Below are 18,723 nucleotides of genomic sequence, written 5' to 3'. Positions count from 1 at the left end.
TATATGTTCCAACTCCCACTTAGAATATTTTTTGACTACCTAATAGACATTAGCCAATCCTAAGTTTTTTATTTTTTTAAACAGGCTCCACGCCCAGCGTGGGGCCCAACACAGGGCTTGAACTCACGACCCTGAGATCAAGACCTGAGCTGAGATCAAGAGTTGGATGCTTAACCAACTGAGCCACCCAGGCGCGCCTTAAACTGTTTCTGAATCCTGTTTTATAACTTGAATCAAATTGAATGATCCTATAATGTCAGTACTGCAAGAACTGTACACTGCTTTGTCCTGTGTGATGCTCTTTGACTGTTCCAAATGCTAACCTAAAATAAGTTGAACTGATTCTTTATTTCTTGGGGGTTCACTTGTGTACATGGGCTTTAACTGAATGTCTAATCCAATAGAAATGTCTGTTGGAAGTATAGGATTAAATAATAGGATATTTTTCCCCATTTCACAAGTAGAAATCAAACATCAGAAAAATATAACTTGAGGGGCACCTTGGTGGCTCAGTTGTTAAGCATCTACCTTCGGCTCAGGTCATGATCCCAGGGTCCTGGGATCGAGCCCTGTGTCGGGCTCCCTGCTCAGTGGGAAGCCTGCTTCTCCCTCTCCCACCCCCTCTGCTTGTATTCCTGCTCTCGCTGTCTCTCTCTCTCTGTCAAATAAATACAAAATCTTAAAAAATATATATATACATATATAAAACTTGAATTCACTATTTGAAACTAATACAATGAGCTTGTGATCTTTGGATTAGGATTCCCTAATCAGATCTGGTTGTTAATGAAGAGGTAGTATTTCCAGCCACAAAGTTTTGCTAAAATTTACAAGAGAAATAGTCATATCAGAAATAGTTAATCCAGCCTGATTTAAATACCTGACACAAGAAGGCACATTTTTCATCTTTCCAAAAAGAGCAACTTCAAATAGAGGTCACACACATAGCTTCCCTTCAGTAATGAAGGGCTTAGCTGTGGCAACCGTTGTACTTTGCCATTGTGCATTTGTCTTGAACAAGTTTTAACAATATTAAAAAACATGGATCACTTACTTAAAATTAGTCACTTAGGGAAAACCATTAAGTGAGATTCCTACTCATATGAGTGAGGCCCTGAGAAGGTAAGGGAGCTTGATGGGTATCTGGGGGAAGAGTGTCCCAGGCAAAGGGAACAGCAAATGTGAAAGCCCAGACGTAGGACCTTGTCTAGAGTATAGTTGGCATAGTTCCTAAGTGTTCTGTTTTGCAAATACTGAGATCATGTAAAAGAAATCAGAAAAATACAGAAAAGGTAGGGGATGGGGATTAGAGTACACTTACCATGATGAAAAAAATAAAATGATTTAAAAAAGAAAATACAGGAAAGGGGTTGGAATCACCCATAATCCTTGCACCTGGAGATAACTGCTGTTACTGTCTTGGTCTCTAACCTTTTCAACTTTGTTAAGCTTCTTTTAAAATGTCACCTAGCATCTGTGTTAGTTTCCTAGGGCTGCTGTAACAGTACCACACACACACAGGAATTTATTTGCTTACGGCTCTGGAGGCTAGAAGTCCAAGCTCAAGGTGTCAACAGGTTTATTTCTTCTGAAGCCTCTCTCCTTGGCTTGCAGAGGACTGCCCTCCCCCTGTGTCCTTACGCAGTCTTTCTCCATGCACTCGTGCATCCCTGTTGTTTCTTTGTGTGTCTAAATTTCCTCTTATAAGGACACCAGTCAAATTGGATTAGGGCTCATCCTAATGGACTCATTTTATTTTTCACTTATATATGTGTGTGTGTGTATTGTTGGGTTTTTTTTAGAAAGCATGCACACGGGCGGGGTGGGGAGGAGGGTAGAGGGAGAATCCCAAGCAAGCTCCCCGCCCAGCGAGGAGCCCCACATAGAGCTCGATCCCACGACTCCCAAGATCATGACCTCAGCCAAAATCAAGAGTCAGACACTCAACTGACTGAGCCACTCAGGAGCCCCTTTTATTTATATTTTTTAAAAGATTTTATTTGTGTGTGTGTGTGTTTAAGTAAACCACCTCCAACATGGAGCTTGAAATCACAACCCCAAGATCAAGAGTCACATGCCCTACGTTATGGGCCAGCCAGGTGCCCTGATGAACTCATTTTAATTTAATCACGCCTTTAAAGGCCTTATTTCCAAATACTGTCGTGTTCTGAGGTGCTAGCAGTTAGGGCGTCAACATATGAATTTACAAGGACACAATTCAGCGTATTACACCATCTGTGATATTTATCAGTCTTCCTCTCCGTATGATTCTGTGTTCCTTTGGTATTCATTTTCGTTCGTGCAGGCTTACACATTAAGCAGTAGTAACAGCAGTAGTTCTACACAGTGAGCCCCCTCCCTGCTCTGCTGCCCAGGCAAATTAGTTAGGATTACTAAGATTCAGATTTAACTCTCTGGACAAAAGACATTGTATTGTCTGGCATTTTGCTTATAACATCACAAACATCCTTTAGTTTTGTGTTTGCTAGAGAACACAATCCAGGATAGCTGAATAATCCAGTTGACTATTTAGATTAAAAATGCCAGTCTTTGGGCGCCTGGGGGGCTCAGTTGGTTAAGTGTCTGCCTTCCGCTCAGGTCATGACCCCAGGGTCCTGGGATCAAGTCCCGTGTCGGGCTCCCTGCTCAATGGGGAGTCTGCTTCTCCTTCTGCCTTTCCCCCTGCTCGTGATCTCTCTCTCTCAAATAGATAAATAAAATCTTGTAAAAAATGCCAGTGTTTTACAAATGAGCCATTCAAGTATGCTTTCCAGTTTATTCTGTTTCCTTTAAAGTACTGTCTTTGTCGTTTACTCTTATCTTCAATCAACCGACTCTTTTGCTTACGTTTATGGTAAAAGGAAATTTTTTACCATCACTGTACATGGGAAGTTAGTATAGTATTACTTGCCTTAAATTATTCTTAAAAATGAATACAGAACTATAAAGTGAAGTGTTCACTTATTGCCACCTAAAATTCTCTAATGTACCACTAGCAGCTCCACCCTTCCACTTGCTCAGACCAAAGCCTGGAAGCCAGAGTAGTTAACTACTACTCTTTTGTGCTTCTCAGGCAGTCTGGCAGCAAATCTTACCAGTGTATACCTCCCAGATATCTGAAATTGTACTATTTTTCACCACCTTCACTGGTCCAAGCCATGTTTTCTTTTGCCAGGGTTATTACAGTAGGCCGTAGCTCCCTTCACTGGAGTCTGTACACAGCCGTCAGAGGGATCTATTTAAAAAAGCAAGTCAGATCCCGTCACTCCTCTGTTCACAACTCCAGTGTCTTCTCAGGTCAGTAATAGTTGGAGTCCTTAACCATCCACTGCTCTTCCATCTCACTGACCCGCTTCTAGCTGAATTGGGATCTTGCTGTTCTTTGACATTCCTGGCAAAGTCTTAGGGGGTCTTAGCACTTGCTGTTTCTTCGTTGGAAGACTCTCCCCTCAGCTGTGCATAGGTCATGTTCCTTCATGTCAGGTCTTTACTTCATGACACCTACTCGCAGTAAGGCTTTCCTTGATCACCCCCATTTAAAAATGTAGCTCCTCCCCCTACTCCTGCTCCAAAACTCCACCAGCTGTCATCCTATATAATTTGTATTTTTGTTTTGTGATTATATGTTTCCCATTAGAATGTAAGCTCTACGAGGGCAGGCATTTTTGTTTTGTTCACTGCTTATTCCTCATTGCCTAGAAAAGTGCCCGACCTATAGCAGATGCTCAGGTATTTACTCCAGTTGAATATACAGTAGCAGGAGTCCCACCTTGGGAAACAGTGAGATAAACTGGGAGCACCTCCGAGTCTGGAGTCCCTCCAGTGGGTTTTTCTCCACGGCTACGTGGTAAGTGCTGCTCGCCTCAGGGAGTCTGGCCAGTGGGAGGCTCAGCATTCAAGACAAAAAAGTGCTTATAATTTGTCTGAACTTGAGGTTTTTTTCCCAGAGGTAATTGTTCAAATGCCAGGCAGGGAGGTGGAGGAGGGGAGACGCAGGTGGGATTGGTTGGGCGCGCACCCCTGGGAGAGTTGCTTGGTGCCCAAGCACAGGACGAAATTGCTCTCCCTGCCCTCCCACAGCCTCATCCCCCACCTGGCCCCAATGCTTCGGTTCTGTTCTGGAAAACACCCAGAAATGGCTCAGGCCTCAGTCTGAACTCAGGTATAGTAGCTTGAACCTGTGAGATGTGTTTGTGTGATTTCTTCCATGAGCTACTTGCCAGGCTTTGGGATTTTTTGGAAACAAGTAAATCAGAGAATGAGCGCCCTCTTTCGGCTTTTTCATAAGAGAGAAACTGTGGCTTGACTAATTGAAAATTTTATCCTTGGCGCCTTCAGTTGACTCTTAGCTGATCAAGAGGATACCATTTTTATTTCATGTGGCATGGCGGCTGGCTCTCCTCCTGAGGCAGTTTGAGTGTCATTCCAACAAATGCACGCACCCTTAGCCTCAGAAATATGTAATAAGAATGAAACAAAAGCAGTAGCCTCTTCTCTTCCAAGGCACTTACTACTCATGATACCGATATTGGTGGTTTTCATCTGTTATGGACCCAAACTGATCAGCATTTTGACACGTAAACTCTTGATGAAGTTTATCAAAGCTGTGGGGCCAGGGTGGGGGGAGTAGTCTTTCTAGACTTGATTCAGTGGTCACTTCACCGGAAATAAAACCACATGGCCCTTCCTTGTGGGCGCACTGGTCGGTACTGGAAGCTCTGTAAGCAAGTTTGAGGGACGACGACTTTCAGCCATTTTTTTGCATGTTAGCATCTTTATTTCCACATAGTAATAACAAGCAGCCAGATCTAGCCTTACAGGTTCCCCTGGAGTTGCTAGTATCTTGAATTTCTTTCCATTTATTTTAGGAGTAAAAGTCCCTCGCAATTTTCGACTGTTGGAAGAACTGGAAGAAGGCCAGAAAGGAGTAGGAGATGGCACAGTTAGCTGGGGTCTAGAAGATGACGAAGACATGACACTTACAAGATGGACAGGGATGATAATTGGGCCTCCAAGAGTAAGCGTCGAGCTACGGCTATAAATGTCAATGTCTTAAATTCACTGTGCCTCCTTTTAAGAAATATTAGCCTTATCACGGAAAAAACTCACCAATGGTATATTTTCTGAAATGTGGCTATTCTTTTTTGACCAGTTTCAGTTTATATATTTGAACCTCCTCTGATGCTGTTTAATCCCTCTACATGGTAAGCAAAAACCTGTTTAGACTCATAGTGTGAATTTACATGGCAGTGTAGACAGGGAGGTGTGAGGTCATTGCACCCCCATGTGTACTTTAGAACAAACTCTTGGGCTTATCAAATAATAAGTCTCCAGATACAGGCAATGTTCTGAAGACAGCGTCCAAATGAACTTTGGAAAGCCTTCATGGTTGTGGTTTTCATTCACGGTTTCCTGGGTCTGCCATGCACCCATATCCTAATTAATCGGGCTGTTCAGCAAAGGCGATTGCCTGTCTGGTTGGCCCTGGTCTCTTGCAGGCACTGTGAGACCCAGAGGCTTTTGCATAGAAGACAGAGGACAATGGGGATGAGAAAATTGACCTCTCTTTTAGAGCTTTGTGATTTGTGAGAGTTCCCAGGCTTCATAATGCCAGTACATATGTACATAGTAAAACCCCCAAGAAATGTCATTGAATTCTCACAAGAACCTGTTGTTAGGGGCTACTACTGTGTCGTCCCATCCCATTTTACAGGTGAGGAAACAGATTCAGAGAAGTAAAGTTACTTGCCCAAAGTCACAGAGCTGATAATTCCCAAGGGGGTTCTGACTCCAGAACCTGTGCTCCTAACCCTGTGCTACATTATCTCCCTTCTGTTTAGATTTTGAGATTTCATTTGTTCCCGTTACAGAATTAGCCGGAGTGTTAGTAGTAATATGAGGTAGGAGTAAGGAAATAGATTCCCGTGATGTGACACTTGTTTCAGGCAATGGAAGATTCTGCCTGAATGTAGCAGGACCTTTCCTGTGTGCGCTTGTGCTCGAAGATGATGGTGGCCATGCATTCTTTTCACTGCGTGCACAGGCTCTGCACCCGCTCTGTGGGAAGTAGAAAGACATGTGGGATGTGGCCCCGACTGAAACAAGGAAGAAGGTCATGCTCATTAAGTGTTAGGAAAATCTGCTGTTCATCTTGGACCGTCGTAAACACTCTGGTGAATGACTGGCTTTGCCATTTAACATTACCTCTTGAGTCATCTTTGATCCCATGGTTTTGTTTTTTGGGTTAAAGAAAAATACTCAGTTTACTGTTTTTATTCATTTATCTTTTAAAAAAAAAAAACTCTGAAAACCAGGATTTCTGGATCTACTAAATGCTGGGGAAAACTTGATCTAGAAAGCTTGTTTCTTCATGGAGATCATTTCTTGCCATCTCTGGAAGTCCACTGTGTGGTGATGACTTCCTTCACTGCATTTCTTCTCTGCCTAAGAATGGTTCCAGTTTCTTGAGGATGAGAACCATTCTTCCCTCCTCCTAACTCACCAGAGCACCTGGAAATGACTCAGCATGGGGTAGTTGTTCAATAGATTTGTTCATTAGCAGACTGATTTTCAGGTTCTAACAAATTAAGAATGAACTAGTGTACAACATTGCAAATACACTAAATACCACTGAATTATACACTTCAACAAATGAACAAACAAAGTGAACCACCAAATTCCATTGGAAATATTTTGTTCTACCTACAACACCTTGGATTATCTTGGGTTTCATTTTAACTCTTTCCACAGGGGCCTCCCTTATAATGAGTGGCTACCGTATGCAAGGTGCTTTCCACACATTCATATATATATATATATATATATATGAATATGGTAGCTCTACTGAGATGTAATTCACATATTGTAGAATCCACTTACTGTAGAATACACTTGTAAAGTGTACCGTTCGGTGGTTTTTATATTCAGAATTGTGCAACTGTCACCAATTTCAGAACATTTTCATTACCCCAGAGAGAAACTTTCTTCCCCATTGGCATTCGCTCCCAATCTGTTCCCCACCTCCCTCCCTCACCTTTGACAACCACTCATTTACTCTGTCCCTATGAATTTGTCTGTTCTGGACATTTCATATAAATGGAATCACACAGCATGCGGTCTTTTGTAGTGGCTTTTACTGTTTTCAAGGTTCATACATGTTCTAGCACTTACCAGTAGTTCATTCCTTTTTATGGCTGAATAATACTCCGTTGTGTAGATAGACCATATTTTCTTTATCCATTAACTAGCTGATAGACATTTGGATTTTTTCCATTTTTTTTGCCTATTATGAATAATGCTGCTATGAATATTTGTGTACAGGTTTTTGTATGGACATAAGTTTTCATTTCTCTTAGGTGTATACCTAGGAGTTGAACCGTCTGGATCATATGGTAACTTTATGTTTAACATTTTAAATAACAGTCAGACTGTTTTCCCAAGCGGCTACACCAGTTTATGTTTCCACCAGCAGTACATGAGGGTTTCTGCTTCTCCACACCCTCGCCAATGCTTGTCACTGACTGTTTTTTTTTACCCCTATAGTTATGCTTGCCCTGGCTCCCCAAGGTTAAAAGCAAAGAAGAAAACTGTCTGCTTCTAGGTGCTTCCTGTGACCAGTCTGCTTTATGACTAACATACAAGGCATATGCTGGGCCTCTGGAATATCAGTGTAATTATTAAAGTATCTAAATAGAGCACTTAAGTAACCCATCTGCCTGTTGTATCTTTGTGACTGTATAACTCAAAATCCTCCATCAAAAGTGATCCAGCCAGGGAAATCCAAATCAAAACCTCAATGAGATACCACCTCACACCCGTCAGAATGGCTAAAATTAACAAGTCAGGAAACGACAGATGTTGGCGGGGATTTGGAGAAAGGGGAACCCTCCTACACTGTTGGTGGGAATGCAAGCTGGTGCAACCACTCTGGAAAACAGTATGGAGGTTCCTCAAACAGTTGAAAATAGAGCTACCGTACGATCCAGCAATTGCGCTACTGGGTATTTACCACAAAGATACAAATGTAGGGATCTGAAGGGGTATGTGCACCCCAATGTTTATAGCAGCAGTGTCCACAATAGCCAAACTGGAAAGAGCCAAGATGTCCATCGGCAGATGAATTGGTAAAGAAGATGTGGTATATATCACAATGGAATATTATGCAGCCATCAAAAGGGATGAGATCTTGCCATTTGCAACGACGTGGATGGAACTGGAGGGTGTTATGCTGAGTGAAATAAGTCAGTCAGAGAAAGACATGTATCATATGACCCCACTGATATGAGGAATTCTTAATCTCAGGAAACAAACTGAGGGTTGCTGGAGTGGTGGGGGGTGGGAGGGATGGGGTGGCTGGGTGATAGACATTGGGGAGGGTATGTGCTATGGTGAGCACTGTGAATTGTACAAGACTGATGAATCACGGATCTGTACTTCTGAAACAAATAATGCAACATATGTTAAGAAAAAAAAAGAAGAAGATAGCAGGAGGGGAAGAATGAAGGGGAGTAAGTCGGAGGGGGAGACGAACCATGAGAGACGATGGACTCTGAAAAACAAACTGAGGGTTCTAGAGGGGAGGGGGGTGGGGGGATGGGTTAGCCTGGTGATGGGTATTAAAGAGGGCACGTTCTGCGTGGAGCACTGGGTGTTATGCACAAACAATGAATCATGGAACACTACATCAAAAACTAATGATGTAATGTATGGTGATTAACATAACAATAAAAAATTATTAATAAAAAAAGTGATCCAGCAATTCTAGGAATTTACTCAGCTTTTTTTAATGTGTTACCCAAAGGCCTGTATGTACAGTTACTGAATGCAGTGTTTTCAGTAGTCGCAGAATATTGGAAACCACCGCAGAGTCTTCCAGTAGACCATAGTATGTACTGTTTAGCTGTTGAAAAGAGAGACAGATATAATGTGTCCTGAAATGGAATGATTTCCATGATATTTAAGTGAAAAAAGGTACAAAGCAGTATAGGATATGCTGCCACTGGGGTGGGGAGGAGTGGGGGGCAGCGGAAGAAGTCATACATATACTTGTGCTTCTTTGTGTTTACAGTACTTTGTGGGGAACATGAAAGAAGTTGGTGACAGTGGTTGCCTTCTTAAAAAGGGATCTAGCTAGCTGGGACCAGGGTGGAAAGGAGATTGATTTTTTTTACCACATACCTTTTTGTACTCTGAGTTGCTTTAATTATATGTGTGTTAGCTATTTGATTTTTTTTTTTTTTTAAGAAAGCAAGTTCTCCAAACCTGAAAGGAAGTTTCTCATCCAAGTGCCCTTTGCAGAATTCTGGCAAATGTCCAGTTGTCCACAGCATTAGATGTGGATTATTTCTACTCTGACCCCAGAGGCGCTAAGAATAGCCAGGTTACAGAGCATTTTCTCAGCTTCAGCGCTATGGACAGCTCGAGCTGGATCATTCTTTGTTGTGGGGCTGTGCTGTGCATTGTGGGATTAGCAGCATCCCTGGTCTCTGCTCACCAGATACCAGTAGCACCTCCCTCCCCCAGTTGTGACAGCCATTAATGTCTCCAGATGTTGCCTAATTCCCACCCCACCCAGAGGGGGGTGGGCAGAAATTGCTGTGGTTGAGAAACACTGTGTCTCTGGGGTTGTCCAAGATAATGTTTTTAGGTGCGGGTTAGAACGTGGGTGTGTGTTTATACACGTACTTATCTAAAAATACTGTATGCATGCTTAAGAACAGAACATAGTTACAGGAATGTGTGAGGTAAAAGGAAGGTAATCCTTCTCCCATTTCATTATACTCCCCACAGAATGAGTGTGTTTCTACCGGCTTTTGCTTTGGGTACACAAACATAAGTACATATCCTTTTTAATAAAAATGAGACCTTGCTATGCATAATGTTTTGCAACTTCATTTTTTTCACTTAACAGATGGTTAACAGATGGTGGATGTCTTTCCATATCAGTGCATATTGATCTCTTTTTAAACAGCTTTATGTGGCATGTCTGATACATGAATATATCCTCATAAAAATTCTCAAACAATACAGAGTATGTAAAGTAAGAAGTTCACTTTGTTCCCCTTAACTCTTTGTGTTAGTCAGGAAAAGAGAAACCATGCTAGGTATTTCAACAGAGAGAATTTAATACAGGAAGTTGATCAAATTAGTGTTGGCCTGAAAAAGTAGAGAAGGCACACTGTGGGACCACAGAGATAACACTGCAGGGAACAACAGCTTAGCCCTGGGGCTGGGAGGACTTGGGGGGCACAGCCATCAGAACCGAGCACCGGGAGGAGTGGTCCCAGGAGGCAGTGACAATGTTGGGGACACTGAAAGACGCTGGAAACCAGAGCAGCTCTCATGGCCTAGATGAGGGGCACTTGCAGGCTGACGTGACAGGAACAGAAAGCGAATGGGAAGGAAGGAATAAGTGCTTCCTTTCTCCTGCATATTTTATATTGGGTTTGTGTGGTTAGCTGGACAATTTAGTCTTTAGGTTCTAGAATATTCTAGAACCTAGAATGCTAAGTGGCACTAGCATTGACTTGGAGAAATGAATAGTTAATGTTGCCTGAAGACTGGTCTGATGGCTCACTCAGCAGGATACCCTGAGTGGTGGCAAGAGGGAGAGGCTCTGTACAGAGGAAAATTGTGTCTTGTCACTGTCTGGAGGGGTGCACAGATGCCCACTTAAGCTCCAAGCCCAACTTCCTCAGCTCTGCTTTTGGATACTAGGGCTGGGACTCTGCAAACTACAGGTTTCCTTTGCCAGCTGGCACCCTGTTAGGTTCCTCCAGTCAGAGACACAGGAGAGCGCCTGAGAGGCAAGGAGAAGGGACTTGCTTCTGCTTGTTTGCCTGTTCTTTCTGCGCCACTCTGGTAATGGCCCTTCATCCCGGCATCAGTAGTGGGTAGCAGCCTCCAGCTCTTGGGGGCACTCCCAGAACTGGCCTGTGGCGCCCCCTCCTCAGAGGTCTGAGTTCAACTCTAGAGACCTCTGGCCCTGAGCCTCTAGGTCTGAAAAACTGGCTTAATTCCCTTGGTTCCCCCAGCCTCAAGGGGTGCCACCTGTTTTCTGCAGGTTACCTCTGTGTTAGCTCAGGTTCCCTTTTTGTGTTTTCAGTCCAGTGACACCTGTTTAACCAATTCCCTATGTTAAATTCTGTGTTAAAATGCCTAGTGCTGTGTCTTGTTTCCTGGCTTATCCCTAACTGCCATATCCCTGCTCTCCAGGTGAACTGTGAGCAGCATCCAGTCCATCTCCTTCCACACCTCTTCCTGTGCATTTTCCTCCCTGTCTTCATCCAGAGCCATGTAGACTTTCTCACTTTGAAGGGCCCACACCTTGTTCTCACACAGCACAAGCCCACCCTGGACAGCGCACATAAGTTGAGTACGCCTGCTCAAGATTTCACTTGAGTAGTGGTCATCTGGTTGACCCGAGTCAACTTTTTATATACTGACAGTTTGTGATTTTCTCATTTTTGCAACCAGTACCTTTTCCTTTTCTCATATCTCCTACATTTTAAAGAATCATTTATTTCACAATACTTTTAGACTTAACAGAAAAAGTAAAAGGATAGTATGGAAAGTTCCATGTGTACCCCTCCCCCAGTTTCCCCTGTTGTTAGCATCTTATATTGGGATAGTACATTTGTTACCACCAGTGGCCCCATACTGATGCATTACTATTAACTAAAGTCCATGTCTTATTCAGGTGTTCTTAGTTTTTACCTTGTGTCTATTTTCTATTCCAGAATCCTATCCGAGATACTACATTATATTTTTATTATCATATCCTGGGCTTCTCGTGGCTGTGACAGTTTCAGGTTTTTCTTGGTTTTGTTGCCCTTGACAATTTTGAGGCATACTGGTTAGGTATTTTGTAGAATGTCTGTATTGGAATTTATCTGACATTTTTCATCATGATTCGGCTGGGATTCTCATATATATATTTTAGGCCCAGGAAAAGTTTGTCATCTTTACGCTGCGGGCCTGTAGTGTCTAGTGGATGAAACGTGTGTGCACATTAACATAGCCTCAGTTGGAGGGGGGTGTCTGTCTGCTTTTATATCTTACACATATTCTCCAACTGGCTGGCTGTACCAAGACCCATGCATGTCTTGGCAGTCTTTCCATGTGTGTGTCTGGGCCTCAGCCTTTGAAAAGGCTACAAAGTATCCAATTTTAGGAATATGCTGTATTTGTTCAGCCAGTCCCTTGCAGGTGGACATTTAGATTGTTCATAGTTATTTTTGCTATTGCAGACGATGCTTCACTTTTTTTTTTTAATGCTTCACATTTTTGTGTATAAGTACAAGTCTGCCTGTAGGAAGTTCCTAGAAATAGTCTTGCTGGTTTAAGCATGCCTGTTCCACATTTTGATAGGCACTGCCAAATTGCCCCATGAAGCTCAAGCCATGTCGATAAAGTGGAAAGTGTTTCATGATCAGATAATGAATCTTGAGAAGTGTTCCTCATAGACAGAATGTTCTAACAGTTCTTCTCCAGGCATAATTCCTTTCTTCAGTGAAACCTTTTTACAAAGCAGGTCTTGGAACACTAGTAAACAAAACAAAAGAAAACCAGAACCTGTTTTCTACAGAAGTCTTGCTTTATACTTTTTAATGATCCTTCAGGTGTCTCTATGTTCACTTGACTTGAGGCATTTTTTACTGTGTTCCAGTGAAGTTGCCAGTTGAACATCAATGGTCAGAAGTTTGGTATTTTTTGCCTTCTAAGAAGTTAGTCATAGGATGCACATTTTTAAATTAGACTTCATAGTGTCGAAAGTAATAAGATTTAAAATATGTAATAATCAGAATCCTGTTACCAAGCTGCTCACCTTCTTAGCCATTTTGATGCTGTTGTTAATAGATAGAATGATTAGTGAAATTTTTTCGAGACTGATAAGCCACAAAACATACTGGCAGGTGAATACATTGGTGCATCAGAACCTCCAAAATGTGATATCGAATATTTTTTAAAAGACCTAACTGATTTTGATACCACAAGCCCATGCCCCCAGGGACTATTTTATATAAGAAACTCTATCTGAATTGTGTGACAAAACCATTGAGTATGAATGTAGGACAGACATCCAGAGATGAACTTGGGATCCAGGCAGTCAACAGATACTGCCGAGTGCATAGTTGCTGATGGAAACTGTGCTAGGCGCTGAGTGTAGACCTTTTATCCTATTTTCCATAAATCCCTGTTTGCTTCCTTCTTGTCATGTTGACGCAGTGAATTTTTGTCTTCTGAGGGAGCACCTTAGTTGCAGCAAGCTATTCATTTTATAAACTTACAAAGAGCAATATTCGAGTCAAGGAACATTTGAGTACCAGTTCTGTTGAGGCCCTCACCCTCCTTGTTCTTAGTTTATCAAGGGAGGTCTGACAGAAGACTTCAGATGGGGAGTCAGGAGGACTTCTGAGAAGAAGGTGCTGTTGAGCCAAAGAGCTGCAGGATGTACCCAGAACAGCAGCTGGTGTCGGGGCCCCAAGGTAGAGAGAAGTTGGGGCTAGATGGAGAGGAAGAAGAAAAAGAGGAAGGCGGGGGTGCGCAGGGTCCGATCCAAGAACACGGGCTTCCTTCTCGGGTCACTAGCTGCCATTGGAGGGGTCAAGTTCTTGGTTTTGAAAGAGCAGCCAGGCTGCTGTTTGGAGAACAGATTGCAGGGGAAGCAAGAAAGAGCAGAGACAGGTGATTGAGACGAAGGGTGTGGTAGAGGGAAGTGGGTGGGTGTGGGATCGCTCTTGGAGGTGGAAGCTAAGACCTTTTGATTAGAAGGGAGGGGGTGAGAGAAAAGGGAATTGTGGCTGGCTGCTAGGTTTTGCTTTAACTAACTGCCAGGTGGCGGTGCCATTTATAAAGGAAGAGAGGAAGAGCGGCTTGAGGGCGGGTGGAAATCCAGAACTGAGTTTAGGTTTGTCACAGTTTGGAGTACCTGTTAAGTGGATGTGAAAGGTTTCTATGGGTATATTATGAATGCCTTCTGAATCTTAAAATATGTTCCAGTTTTTTTCTTAGGGCTAGACCACCGTTTAGACGGAATGTTTTCTAGGATTTAAATCACATCTTCTGTAATTGATTCCCCCCAAAGACAGCTAGATGTTGCTGTTTACACAGGAGCGGTTACTTGTGCAGGCAGCACTGAGGAAGGCAGGAGCACTGGTGCCCTGGACGGGGACCCATTGGAGGGGGAGTGGCCTCTGCCTTCGAGGGGGCCAACCTAATGGGGACACGTCACCTTTCAGGGTGGTCTTTAGACATGTAAATGATAACATTGCCACTTCATGTAGGACAGAAAGCTATGGACTAACCTGTATGATGACTGAACTGGGTGACGTTTGAGCAGGTGATGTTTGAACTGGGTCTTGATGAATGTGCGGTAGTTCGGGAGGGGGGGGGCAGGCAGGGCGCTCTAGGCAGATGGAACAGCCTGCTACTGACAGCACATTTTGCTGCTCATCGGGTGGAAGTTAACAGGGAAAAGTTCACTGCCATGGGGAATTGGACTTTCCAGTTTTTTCTACAGAGCCGTGGTTGACGTTTGAAGAAGGGCAGTCTTTTCCTCTGCGGGCCTGGCATCCGTGGCTGCCCACCTCACCCACTACATGCCTGTAATCTCTCAGGTCGATGTAAAGCCTGCAGGGAGAGAGGGTGCGGCACACAGCCACAGAGTAATGAGGTAGTGGGAAAGCGGCTCTCGCATCTGCACCCGCACCCCCTAACTTGTGTTTCATTTTGAAGTTCTTCCAAAGAGCCTCCTGTTCTGTGCTTTGCACATGGTGGTAGTGAATGCATTGGCTGATGACCCTGGTGTGAGTAAACGTTTAGTGTGGCTTCCCAGAGTAAAGAATGCCTCTTACGCAGCATTGCCCAGAGCACAGGATGGGGTCTGCAAAGTAGAGAAATTAGTGTACAAACAAGCCCATCTGATTGGACTTAAATAATACTAACTTGAAACTTCAGTGATACTGTTGTAAATTTTCTTTGTATTCCCCCGAGATAAGAGTTCATAGACACTAGTGTGGGGACTAGTTACTACTGACTTCACAGGTAACAGGTAGACTCTGTATAAAGGAAGCACGTGCACCAGTTCTGCAGGCAGGAATAAATGGGGTTTCAAAAGATCTGCCTTTTTGAATTCATAGTTTGTAATTGCCTGACATCTCTGTACCTTTTTTTCCAGACAATTTATGAAAACCGAATATACAGCCTTAAAATAGAATGTGGACCTAAATACCCAGAAGCACCCCCCTTTGTAAGATTTGTAACAAAAATTAATATGAATGGAGTTAATAGTTCTAATGGAGTGGTAAGTTGTTTTTCCTGCCCATACTTGTTCCTTTGGGTTGAGAAATGCTTTGTACTTAAACATCAGGGGCGCTGTGGCCCTAAGTCCATATATTTCTTGGTTGCTTGATGCTGAAATATACCACAGTATGAACATACGCAGACTCGGGGTGAGGGCCTGTTCCCCAGCTATATTTAAATCATTGTTCGTGCCACACTCACCCCGGGCCAACACTGTGCGGCTCTCTTGAGATAGGAGCTCATTCTGTCTTCATGATGCACCCTCATGAGGCAGAGATGAGGAGCCTGCGGCACAGAGGTGCAAAGTCCTGTCCAGGGTCATACTCGTACTTCCCGAGCCTTACTTATGATACATGCTGTTTTTTCCCCTTTAATGGCCTTGCTTTTTAAATTTATTTTTATTACCATAAATGGAAAACCAATCTCACTTGTCATAAGAAGGCAGTAGTGGCAGTAATAAATACTACAAAATCAAAGTGATGTTAATAAATTCTTCCTCCATAGGTTTCTTGCCAAAGGCTTTGAGCCTTTGAGACCTGCTTTCTTGTTCAAAGGGGAGATCAGCGAGCGTTGAAGGGTTTTACACGTTAAGCATCATGTGAGCTAAGCCTTTGTTTTGAGATATTCAGAAGACTTGAAAGAAAAGCGAAAAAGAGATGAGCCTTGTTGCTGTGTGTTCAGTGTTTCATGTTGCATCTGAGTTCCACCAAAAGTCCTGAACCCAGAACTCGACCCACACTTTGGGAGATTTCTTTTGGTAATTGCTGCACAAACTTGAGAGAGTGTGACTCAGAGGCAAGTCCTTGTCACGAGAGCGTGGGTCTGGGCCACTGCTCGCCTTTGCTCCTTACTGCCCTGGGTGCCGTTAGCATCCACCACCTGGGTGTGGCGTCGAGAAAGGACCCTGAGCCATAGCAGCCTGTCCAGGAGAGCAGGTCACTGTTCTAGAGCCAGCTGGACTCTTGCCAAGTGCCAGGACCATTTCTCTAAGGGTGGCTTTACTTATCCATAGTTTCCTTCTCCCAAACGGTGAGGGTTTGGGACACAAACCAGGAAACACAGACTAACCAGAGGGAGGGATCACGCAGGTATTTTCTGCATGTCAGATACCATTGTGTGATGGGCATGTTCAACTGGAAAAATGCATTTTACTCCTATCTGCAGCTTTACTCCAGCACATAGCAATTCATTTGTTTGAGAGCCTGACAGTTTTTTGTTTGCCTTTTTGTAGGTGGACCCAAGAGCCATATCAGTGCTAGCAAAATGGCAGAATTCATATAGCATCAAAGTTGTCCTGCAAGAGCTCCGGCGCCTAATGATGTCTAAAGAAAACATGAAACTCCCTCAGCCGCCTGAAGGACAGTGTTACAGCAATTAATCAAAAAGAGAAACCACAGGCCCTCCCCCCTCCCCCCCATTCGATTTAAGCAGTCATTTTCCACAGTAGTACATTTTCTAGATACGTCTTGTAGACCTCAAAGTACTGGAAAGGAAGCTCCCATTCAAAGGCAATTTATCTTAAGATACTGTAAACGATACTAATTTTTTGTCCATTTGAAATATATAAGTTGTGCTATAACAAATCATCCTGTCAAGTGTAACCACTGTCCACATAGTTGAACTTCTGGGATCAGGAAAGTATATTTAAATTGATTCCCATCATAACTGGTGGGGCACATCTAACTCAACTGTGAAAAGACACATCACACAATCACCTTGCTGCTGATTACATGGCCTGGGGTCTCTGCCTTCTCCCCTTCTCCTCCCCCTGCCTCCCTGCCTCCTCCCCTCATTCCCTGCCCGCTCCCTCCCTCCCTCTATCCCTGCAACAGCCCTCCAGCTTGGGGTGGCTTGCTAGAGTAGTGTGAAGGTTTCAGGTCGCAGCCTGTGGGACTACTGCTGGGTGTGCGGGGGTGCTCCAGCTGCACCCCTGGTTTCTTTTTTTTAAGTCTTAAATGATGCCCTCCCCACTCCAAGCCATCATCCTTTCTCCACTTCCCATGACCACCCTTGGCCGAAGCATAGATTGTAACCCCCTCTGCTCCCCTCTGAAATTGGCCTTTGGTGAGGAATTCAGGGCTTTCCTATATCTTCTCCCCCACCTTAATCGAGGGGTGCTGCTTTTTCCTTCCTCCTCCTCAAGACCCTTTTTGCACCATTACCACCCAACACTGTCCACGACACTTCCTTGCTTTGGCCAGAAGCCATCAGGTAAGGTTGGAAAGAGTCTCTGACTTCCCTCATTTAGTTTTGGAACCACATTTACTCACTCTCCACCAGCCTGGGAATGAATATTGGGTCCTCAGCCCTGCCACCTTCTGCTGTCATCGTCAGCTGAAGCGGTTTTTTAGCTCAGGTTTTGATAAGTGAAAAGAACAGTCACCAGGGGTACTCAGACCTGCCAGCTCTCAAAGTGCTTGGTGGTTAAACTTGGAGAAAGGCCACAGAAGACACTTGTAAGCACACATGATCCCTCTGAATGAATTGTTTTCTTTTCCTATAATTGCTTTGGCTTTTAAAAATTGAAGAAGTTTTAAACAGGGTTCTCATGTGGTCATCTTAATCCATTTGGGTCTAGTTTGGAATCTGACAACTGGAACAAAAAAGAACCTTGAATTCGGTGCATACTTTGGTTTTGGTGCTGCTGCTTCCCACGGTCCTCAGCAGGGATTAAGAAAGAACTCGGTGTGCACAGCAGATCCCCGAAATTGGCGGGCTTGACTTCCTGGCAAATTGCTGCATTTTTCCACTTTTCTGTTCAGGACCACTAAATGCTGAGATGTGGATGCATACCGAAATAAAAGCGATTCATTGTGTTCTAAAGTTTTTTTTTTTTTTTTAATTTAGTGTTTGTATAAAACCACCTTTTGAAGCAGCAACTATCAAGTCTGAAAACAATCGATGTTTCCATTAATCTTTTTGTGGGGGATACCTTAGTTCTAAGGATTTAACATCCTGTAAGTAAAGTTGAACATAACAGTATTCCATAAGCAGCCTTTTTATTGTCAGACCATTGCCTGATTTTAATATAATAAAAAAAAAAAGTGTGCGTTAATATTTAAGAAGCTGTGCCCTTCTTCCTCTTGGCATGTAATTTAGGAACAGAATTTGATGTTTTAGATGCTTTGGGATTCAAATTGATGTCCTAAATCAGGGGTCGGCAAACCTCCTTCCACCAAGGGCCTAAGTCAATAAATACTTGGGCTTTGTGAGCCAAGAGGCAAAATTAAAGGTACTGTGTAAATACTTACATAGTGAGAGAAAACAGATGTCCACAAAATTGTTTATTGATGGAATTCAAAATCTAGTAATTGAGTATAGTTCTTTTCTAATGTTACAGGTCAACTAATGAGAGAAATGGAATTCTTTTTTTTTAGAGGATAACATTTTGCTTACTGGAATTTAAAGTTAGTATTCCTG

General features: G+C 43.3%; 1 protein-coding gene across 2 annotated transcripts in view; it reads left to right on the top strand.

Moving 5' to 3' along the window:
* The window catches only part of UBE2V1 (ubiquitin conjugating enzyme E2 V1), a 32,067-nt gene extending 13,702 nt beyond the window's left edge, over positions 1-18,365 (top strand). Inside the window, exons 2-4 of one of the 2 annotated variants that reach the window (XM_027621508.2) lie at positions 4,869-5,017; positions 15,179-15,304; positions 16,535-18,365. In XM_027621508.2, the coding sequence (XP_027477309.1) occupies positions 4,869-5,017; positions 15,179-15,304; positions 16,535-16,681 (422 nt within the window). In that variant the 3' untranslated portion in view covers positions 16,682-18,365. The remainder of the gene's footprint in view (positions 1-4,868; positions 5,018-15,178; positions 15,305-16,534) is intronic. The other variant, XM_027621509.2, reaches the window with a different exon arrangement.
* The last annotated feature ends 358 nt before the right edge of the window (positions 18,366-18,723 follow it).

The sequence above is a fragment of the Zalophus californianus genome, chromosome 8 (assembly GCF_009762305.2).
Source record: "Zalophus californianus isolate mZalCal1 chromosome 8, mZalCal1.pri.v2, whole genome shotgun sequence".
NCBI classification, from domain to species: Eukaryota; Metazoa; Chordata; class Mammalia; order Carnivora; family Otariidae; genus Zalophus; species Zalophus californianus.
Note: the sequence above shows the minus strand (reverse complement) of the source record. Positions and strands in the feature narration are given on the sequence as shown.